Consider the following 9,705-nt stretch of genomic DNA (forward strand, 5'->3'; position numbering starts at 1 on the left):
TCGGACCAGCTGGCGTGCCGATGTCCGACGAGCGTGCCGGTGTCAGGACGAAGGAGCTGGCAGGGCGGCGAGGCGGCTTCCCGGTCGTGGTTGTGTCGGGGAGGTGGGGGTGGGAAGCTTTCGGTGCCCCGGCGGCGAGACGGCGGTGGCAGCGACGTGGGAGGTGGCGGCGTTGGAGGGGGGTGGGGGGATGTTGCGGCACCGACAGCTGGCAGAGGCACCGGAAAATAGGCGACAACGGCGTTGACGAAGGAGGCGGGCGAGGGTTTGCTATTGAAATGGGAGAGGATGGCCAATGTGCCACCAACTAGCGGGCCAGGGGGAGGAGTACGCGCCGCGCGCGTCCGTTTTGTGCCGTGCCGACGCAAATGAGGCTTACAAACGGGCCGGGAGTGTGTCCGCAGGCGGACGAAAAACGAACACGCGTCCGTTTGGGTCGGCGCGTTGGGCCGACTTTTCTGTCCGCGCCGGTCCAAACGAACGCGCGCGGATAAAATAGGTCGCCGTGTTGGAGTTGCTATAAGGTGCGGCTTTGGCGAGGAGGAAGACGTTCGGGACAACACGGTGCTTTTCCGAACAAAGAAAACGCTGACGTGGCTGATTTCCTTTGCTTTTATGATTCGTGCCTGCAATCAACGGTACAGACGACGTTTGGTCCGACAGACTAAAAAACAGGACGTGTTGATCGGGTCGAGATACATTGGAAGGGAAAGGGTGTTTTACGCGGAAACAACAGGGCGAGGCGGTACGATCTTTCCCTTATTCGGAAAACAAAAATTCTCCCTAAAACATCCTATAATTTCGTTTTTCCAAAGGAGTATAAAAGGAGCCTCTTGTCCCGTTTTGTTGTTGTTCGTCCTGCGCCTGATCGATAAGATCCGTGCGGGTGTGGGAGAAAGTTTTCTTCCGAAAATGTGTCCGTCCGGGGCCGCGACGGCGGGGCGGAAGCGCAAAGGTGCGTCCGGTCGCCCACCCACCGGCAGCAAGCGCCGGCGGGCCCCTGAACCGGCGCAGGAGGCCAGCGGCTGGGCCTCTCTCCCGACCGACATCGCAGGCCTCGTCTCCGGGCAGTTGCTGGCCGAGGACGTGGTGGACTACCTCACCTTCCGCGCCGTCTGCTCGGGCTGGCGCGCCAGCACGTCCGACCTGGGCATCCTCGCCCTGAGCAAACCGGAGCCCCGCCCGCACGGCTGGATCGCGCTCTGCGACGGAGACGGGGCGCCCCTGGACGGTGCCGGCGAGATCACCTTGTTCAACACGCGCACGGCGCGGCGCCTGCGCGTCCGCCTCCCCGACCTCCGGTGCCACAGGGTCGTCGGCTTCACCGACGGCCTCGTCATCCTGCTGCACAAGCGCACCACCGCCGTCCGCGTGGTCCACCCCTTCACCCTCGCCACGGTCCAACTCCCGCCCCTCGCCCCTGCCTTCCGCAGTGCGATTAAGGACCGAGAAGCTGTGTTCAGCATGAGCGCCTTCGTCTGCTCTTCACCTACGGCCCCCTTTTCAGTGGTGGCCCGTTTCCCTTAGAGACCCATGGTGCTCTGGACACAGCCAGGCCGGCTGAGGTGGGAGGTCATTCACCATGGCATGGTGGAGCTTCAGAACTTCTTGCCCTTCCAAGGCCTGCTCTTCGCCATCACCAAGTGGAGGGAGGAGATAGTAATGGTGTACCCTCCACGCAAAATCTCCATGGCCTACTCTTCGCTAGCCGACCCGTCGATATGCCGCGAGTACCTCCTGGAGGTTGCTGGGCGGATGATGCTCGTGCTGCAGCATGGAAACGATGACAGGGCATGCCCAAAGTATGCCTTCAGGATCTTCGAGGTGGACATCTGGCGCCAGAAGCTGCTGCCCATCTGCAATCTTGGTAGCCGGGCTTTGTTTCTCAACACTGACAGATGCCTGTGTGTCCCGACCATGAGCTTGCCATCTCTCTGCAGCAATTCGGTTTATTTCTCTCTGCCAAGCAGCCCCGCTGTGATGCAGTCTCTGTCGAGTGGGTTGTCCGAGGACCTGGCGGCGACGTGCCAGATACACGACATGAAGGAGAAGACTCGCCCGTCTGTGCGACCTTTCACCATTGCTGATCATCTTCTCACGTATTGCAATCATATGGAGTGGGCGAGGGGGCTCATGTTTCGTGAGTACCACTATATACCAGACTCATTCCAGGAACTAAAGAAGAAAATAAAGGTCTTCTCAAGTGCACATTCCGCGTACTGGAACAGGAGGTTCAAAGGCAAAACGTTGCCATATATAATCAAGTGGAAAACAAAACTTTCTTCACAGACAGGCTTCTGGCTGATTGTTGTTTTCATGATGAAGTCCCATTATGTCAAGTTTTTGAATTATTCCCCATGTTTCTACGGGCCTGTTTATCTCAATGTAGTCTTGCTCTTTAAAAATTCCCTGTTCTCTTGACGAAGTGGAGTCATTTCTAGCAGACACTAGCCATACCCGCGCGGCGGCACGCCGCGCCCCGTCGACACTGTATGTGTGTACACTATTTTTTGGCCCGGTTCTTGTAGTATCTGCTCTAGAAGGTACATTCTTTTTTTAAAATATCCAGTGCTTGTTTTTTTATATGGGCCGAAAAAAGGCTAAAGTTTAAAATGTCGCATAGAGTCTAAATTGTCAGAAAAGATGTTGGCTAGAAAGGTTGGAACATTTTAATAGTAAGGGTGTTTTCTGTTGTGTAATTTGGGAAAACTTACAACCAAGTCGCCTCTTTTTTTTAGTGTCATAAGAATGTAAATGGAGGTAACAATTTTTACAGGGAGTACCAAAAATGACGGTACTTATTTATAGATAGTTGAACTTGCTAGTGAATTATTTTAATATAGAACATAGGTGTGATGTAAAGAAAAAAGTGATGTTCTTTGGAAGAGAATAACAATGAAGTACACTATGTAGACATGTAAACATTACACTGATGGATAAATCATGCCTAGTAAAACAGAACATGAATTTATCCGGTTAGGTACATACAGCACATTACATGAATAAAAAAGATAATTTTTTTTGTCATGATACTAAGTCGACGGTCTATAACATCCCATTGGGGCTCCCTACTGCGATAGTGTTGTGCTTGGGCAAATTTGTTGGAGCTGGACATGGTTAAGTGAGATTAAGATATGCATCCCGAGTCTTCCAAAGAGAAACTACCAAAGAGGATCAGACGCATGGCAAAAAAAGAAAATGCATGCACGTAGTCAAATAAATCCCACCGTTGCATCCATACAATTCACCGGTCAATGCAAGGGGGCTACCCTAGAAAAATGCAAGGGGACAGAACATGTGTTTGACCAAATAGCCAAATCGGAAAGGAAAATACAACGCACACAAGCTACTGGTACCCAGTAATACCATGTGTCCATTTGATATTCACTAATGTGGGCAGTAAAAAAACTCTCAAAAAGTCCACAAAAAAGAAACAGAACCAAGGATTAGAATGACTCAAAAGACAAACAATCAGAAACAAAAACGGCTGGATTGCATTATGACAGCTATCAACAGAACTTGTCATCCACCAACTGAATTTGCTGGTACATGCGCATTCATGTTGTGTCCATCCAGTTTCATGTTGTGTCCGTCTTCAGCAGCATTATTATGTCGAGCACAGCCTCGGCGCCACCGGCTGCCAGCAGATAAAAACGGAGAACTGAAGAAAAGAGATTCCCAGCGGGGCAGCGGCTGCAGAGCAGATAGCATGGGTGACGAACTACGGCGCGCGCCCTATGGCGGAGCGAGCGAGCCGGCCGTAATTGCCTATAGAAACTACAAAAAATAGTGCGTTTAGGAACTGCAAGGCAAATATGCTCACCGGCGGACTGACGGACATGTATGAACACGCTGCCCACGTGCATCAAGAAGAAGATTAGCGCAGTTCCTCCGCCAAGCTGCACGGTGAGGGGAGGTCGAGGTGGATCCAGCGGACGCCCTCTCCTGGAGCTCGACCCACCGCGCCGGCGGGTGGAGGCAGCGCCCTCGGGCGTCGAGGCGACCAGCAGGAGCTCGAGAAGGCCGACATTGCTGAACGGGCCTCCGACGCCGCCAAGCTCCATGACGGAGCTGGTGAGCTCCACCGGCAAGGCGGTCTTCCGTGCAACAACTCTGGCTGCTTGGCCGCCACCCGGGCCCATCCTGCTGTCGCTCCCGGCGACTTGCTGCTGGTGTAAGTCGTGGCCTGTGAGTCTGTGACTACGGTCACGGGCGAGGCGTGAATTGAATCAGAGGGGAAAGTGAAGAATTGGAGAAGAAACCATTACGACTGGATGAAGAAGCAACCATCGAGCATCGAATGGCCGGGTACGCTGCGTCCTGGAACCCGGCGGCCGTCACCACGATGTGGAGGTCGCGCCCGAACGCCGCCTGCGCCGCGTCGAACAGACGCTCCACCTGCACGGGGTCCGACACGTCCGCGCACACGGCGACCGCGCGTGGCCCCGAGCTGCCCGCGGCCGCGTTCAGGGATGCGACCAGCTGCTCCGCGGGTGCCGAGTCGCCGATGTAGCCGACAACGATGCGAGCGCCGAGGGATGCGAGGTGCGCGGTGACAGCGTCGCCAATGCCGCCTACCACAAGAGAAGAAGCAGCCTATTTATAGCCCCATAACACACAGGACGACTCTAGAAAACACAGGAAAATCAGCACCGCCGGAAGAAGATCAGCACACTCTGGAAAAGCGCGACCAAAGCGGTACTGATGATAAACAGAAAGCGACATGACGACTGACCAACAGCGACAGGAACAGAAAGCGACGCATCGATTGGGCAACAGCGGCCGGGACACAAACTCATGACCAATTGAAATACGTAGAAGCATCGAAGCAGAAAGATGTGTCAGCGCACAAATTAACGTGACAGTGACGCAAAAGAAACACGCAAGAACACCGAACACATCAACCTACCCCACATGCAGTACAAAAACGCTAAACCAACGAAAAGCGATGGGCACGCCCGTTCAAAAAATTTGAATCAAAAACCTGAATCCACAAGGCCTTTGTACACCACCGTGTACCAAAAAAATAGCACGTGCCACAACCACAATTCATCATGGGTCATTTTCAACCAAGTGTATGAATCTTGGAGCGAAAACCTTGCCGGACATAGAGGCTTGGGTATTAGGTAAATATTTTCTTTAATTGGCATTGCCGCATTGGTCATGTTTCTTTGAGCTCTCTTGTTGTATGAAATCTATGACCAATGTTCACCGTTTCGTCGTTAGATCACTACTCTGTTTGCCTCAATAGCCTTATCGATACACGCTATTACCTCTGCTTCAAAATATAAGACTTATTTTGTAGGAATCAGAGGTAGTATTAAATAGTCATGAGTTGCATGAAAACTTTGATTGGAAGGGTAAAATATGTTGTCTGAATACTGTCGCGTTGATGAATAGATTGAAAGTTTTCCTTGAAAAAAGAAATACTTAGTGTCGCGTTGATGAATAAATTGGAAGTTTTTCTCCCACAAGAAAAAAATGCTCAGATGTCCTCCCGCTCCACGCTTCACAAAAAGCTGGAGCGGAGCTGAGCCCAACGAAAAAGCTCGAAGAAGCTAGCTTCGAGAAGCATAGCCGGAGTTCAATGTAAAAACACCAAGCACCAAAATCACAGCTCCAGGAAAACGAGAAGTGAGGAGTTCAGCATAATTACAAGGGGATGCCACCGCCAAGTCGAAAAAACGATTCGCACGGCTCAGCCCCGACGCATGTTCCCCTCTCTCCCTCGACATCTCTTCTGCTCATGACCGACCCAGCGCCGCCAGTCGCCGCCGCCACACCCGATTCCACCCCTTCGCCTGCCGGCGAGCCTCTCCGCCGATAGATCCGACCATTCCAGCCCCATTCCCGCCGGATCCCGTCCCGAAGGAGCACTTTCCAGCGCTGCCAGCCAGGAGCAGCAACCCCACCGGCAGGAGACGCCCACCTTGACGCCATTGATGCCGGTGCTCACCATATCGTCCTCTGAGCCAGCCTCCTCGCCCTCGCCCCAACCCAAGGTGAGCTCGCCTTTGCATCTTCCCTATGGCTGGTGATGGTACTGTACAAGTGTTGGGAGAAGCTGTCAAGCGTGCCGGACGCGTCGGAATTGCCAGGTGAAGTGAGAAGCTAGCTCTAGAAGCTAGATTTATGAAGTTTTAAGAAGCTAGATAGATTCCGAACACGTCTTTAGTGTCACGTTGTTCTTATTATGATGTCGGAGTACTCGCCTTCTGGAGGGTTCACCGCGCAGGAGTGCCTCCGGCCGTCCGTTCTGCTCGCGGCTCTCGCCGATGCCTCCCTAGCACTCTGCGCTGTCCGTTCCGCGCGTGGCTCCTCGCGATGCTTCCCTGGCGCTCCACGTCATCCGACCTCTGCGGCCGGCCCGCACCCGACCTGTTTGGGAACAATGACCCGTGGGCCACACACGCGACCGAGGCCACCTTCCTGCGGGGTTTTCCATCGCCCCTACGAGCATTGTCGCGTGCGCTTGTCCATGTCCGCCCGGCTCGGCGTGCTGCGAGCGTGGGTCATTCCATGATGGCTGGGAGCTGGGTGGTCGAGAGAGTTGCTCGGCGTGTGTTGGGTCGTTTTTCCCGGTCCGGTGCGCGGCTCGAGCTGTGGTGTCTCGGCGTTTCACGTACCCGGTCCACTGTTCTCCTCTGCTCGTGTCAGCCATATGTTTGATTTGCATGCTCGTGTGTGTTGGGTACACCTGTGCATTTGGGCACAGGACAACTCGAATGCTTGTGTGCCCGGGTAGGGGTGTGAGGGGTTACTTGTTCGCCCATGTATGTTCGTCTTGTGCTCAGTCGGCTGGCGTGGTATGGGACGTGTAAGGTCGGTTGCCATGCGTTGGATAAAAGTGTGTCATGTGCTCGGTCATTTGGTACCGCCTCTCATATCCTTTCTTTTCTTCTTGCAATGGCTCCCTCCTATGATCCATATCCAGCAAGCACAGCAAGTTCCCCTCGCTTCACTCCCCTCGAATGGAAGGGGTTCCATGAATCTATCCGTTGGTCCTCCTGCGGGTCGGCGTGAGCGCGGTGTCCATCGTCTCGCGCTCAAGGTAGGTGAGGGCGGAGGGAAGTCGAGGGCACCCAACGACTGTTTTCGGTTCTGCCGGGAAAGGTCCGGGATAAGGTTGCGGTTACCGTAACATGGTCTCCTGGGGCGTGTGTCGTCTCTTCTGCGCTCTCACCGTGCGTGTTCCTTCCCCTCGCCCTTGCAGGTATTGCGACCTGCTTCATGTCGTTCATTTATAGTGGTTCTTTGACTGTTGTTCTTTGACATGAGCTGTTTCTTCGATCATTTTTGTATGCTTTGTGTGTTGATGAGGTGTTGTGGTCTAATCCTTATTCCTTCGATAGGTTTTCTTACTTCGTTGTTGTTTGATTCGGTGAACCATCTCTCCTTATCATTCACGTTCGCTATGTCAAAGTTTGCTCATTTGATTTGCATGTGTAATATAGCTGATTCTCTTCATGCGCCGGGTTTTGTTGCGTGTCTTCTTGCTGCAAATTTATGTTTTATTGTTGGTTCATGTGTACAACATGTGTTATGTTGCTTCTTATGTGATTCCTGTTTTGTGGAGCGGGGCATCTAAGGCATTGGCCAGCGCCTTGACCTTGCGGCGAATAGAGAAGGCTCACCATGTCTTTACTGTTTTTGCCTTTCACATTTGCACTTCCAATTTCTTTATTATCACGGGTGTCTTTTTGTTGCACCTAGGTGCGCATTTTCTGCGTCTGGTCGAGGTGGACATGCTGATGTCTTAGAGCATCTACAGTCGGGCGCCTCAAACTCGGGCGGGCGGTCACTGACCGGTCAAAAAACCCGATCAAAGACGAACGCCTCAAACGGACTCCTAACGCTTGGGCTGACCGGCACCCCTCATATCCAACCCAAATGTATGGGGGATATGGGCGCTTCCGCCACGTCGGACCTGATGGCCCTACCCCACCACAAATCGCACCAAATTCCCCAAACTCTTTCCCCTCCTCCTGCCTCCCTCCAACCTTCCCGCGTTCGAGCCCTCGCCGTCCGCCACCCTTGCTCCCCATCCTCACCGCCGACCCTCATTCCCCGCCCTAGATGTCGTCCAGCCCGTCCCCGACCGCCGCGGCAGAGGCTGCACCCGCCTTGTCCGTCGGTGTCCCGTCCTTGGCTTCATCGTGCAAGCCGGAGAACATCGCCTGGAGGAACCGGCGACACCGACAGCGGGAGAGGGAAGCTGCGGCGTCGCAGGGAGAGGATGCGGACATGGACGAGCAGCTATCTTCCCCCCATCCATCCCACCGCCGACAAGGATTGCACCATCGGACCAAGTTGGGATGGAGGAGGACCCGACAGCCGGTTGGGGCATTCCGGAGAGCTTTCCGCCCACGCAAATGCCGCTGATGGACGCCTGTCACTCGCCGCAGCTCGTTCGGGCGCGGAGAAGCACGAGCACCGGCGGCGCCTGCGCTGCCCACGACCTGTTCAACGGAATGACACAACAAGGCTCGGTATGTTCTTGTTGCTCCTGTCCGATCAACTTTGCATACGCCATGTTCAATGTTTTGCATAGACCGCTAGTTCATTTCGTACATTATGAATGCTTGCAAACCATGATCATTTAGGAGTTGTTCATGTCGTACATGATCAGTGATAATCAAGGTTCGACCCAAACGGACTACGAATTGGGGGATCCAACTTGCCCTTCATTTGAAGTTGGGACAATATCAAATTCCAATCCGAGCAAGAAGAAGAAGAAGAAGGCAACGACGACAAAGTCAAGACTCAAGAGGTCCGGGATTCCCAATTTTTTGAGGATATCTTGTTGGTCAAAGTTTGGTTGCCACCACAATGAATTCAATATGCGGCACCGAGCACAAGGGGAATAAGTATTGGGATGATTTGTATCGTATTGAGATGATTTGATTTGATTTGTCGTAGTTATTTTGAACTGCTGAATTGGAATGATTTGTATCGTATGATCAACGTGCATGGATTTGAGAATCCACATTTGAGATGTGTTGATGTGCAGCAGCCGAAATAAGGGGCCGACCGGCGCTGTCCGTGGACGTGTCCAGCTTGCCTCGTTCTGGAACAAAAACAGTGAGGAGGGACGGTTTATGCAAAATAGACAGAGACGTGCTGCAAATTTTGCAAGCAACCCCCTGCTTGTCATGTTGTCAGTCAACCAGTCAAATCTTACGGCACGTTGGCAGAATACAGAGCAGAAGCTTACACGGTCACCGTAAGTGTTCACAGACGAGAATTTTGTATTCGTAATCAGGTATTTCTGATGAGACTTCTGTAATCGTAATCTAGGTATTTCCGAGTCCAGTGACCAATGCAAATTGGGTCCCGATAACTGCCACACGTGTGGTGTATCGGGTGGTTGCGCCGCACGCCTCGTGTGGCATGGATAGCAACCCGCCCGCACGACTGCGTCCGGGCGCGCAAAGCCACAGCCCGCACGTCCGGTGTGTGGCAAACCCGCCCACACGTCCGGGCCAGACGACCACGCTGCCCGCACGACCCAGCCGTCCCGGCCTCCTTTCGATCCCCAGTCCCGACTGCCGCCATTGTCCCACCTCTCGATCCCCTACCTCCATCGCCGGCCTTCTCTGGTTGCCGTGGCAACCAGAGCAGATCCGTAGGGCCTTCCCACCGCTAACCACCGCTAAAAAAAGGGAGAGAAATGAGAAATTTGGAATAAGGGGGTAGGAAAATTAG

The 9,705-nt window shown here is 53.4% G+C and overlaps 2 protein-coding genes across 2 annotated transcripts; one reads left to right on the forward strand and one right to left on the reverse strand.

Moving 5' to 3' along the window:
- The first annotated feature begins 694 nt into the window (after positions 1 to 694).
- LOC120974971 (uncharacterized) lies at positions 695 to 3,199 on the forward strand. The gene has a single exon (XM_040401680.3). It carries the CDS (start codon positions 913 to 915, stop codon positions 1,525 to 1,527), a length of 615 nt encoding a protein of 204 aa, XP_040257614.1. The 5' UTR covers positions 695 to 912; the 3' UTR covers positions 1,528 to 3,199.
- Positions 2,891 to 4,765, reverse strand: LOC109768910 (uncharacterized). Its single transcript, XM_045231905.2, has 3 exons — positions 4,736 to 4,765; positions 4,269 to 4,596; positions 2,891 to 4,186 (listed from the first exon to the last, which is right to left on the reverse strand). The coding sequence occupies exons 1-3, from the start codon at positions 4,763 to 4,765 to the stop codon at positions 3,579 to 3,581; spliced, it is 966 nt and encodes a 321-aa protein (XP_045087840.1). The 3' UTR covers positions 2,891 to 3,578.
- Positions 4,766 to 9,705: the final 4,940 nt, after the last annotated feature.

The sequence above is a fragment of the Aegilops tauschii genome, chromosome 1 (assembly GCF_002575655.3).
Source record: "Aegilops tauschii subsp. strangulata cultivar AL8/78 chromosome 1, Aet v6.0, whole genome shotgun sequence".
NCBI classification, from domain to species: Eukaryota; Viridiplantae; Streptophyta; class Magnoliopsida; order Poales; family Poaceae; genus Aegilops; species Aegilops tauschii.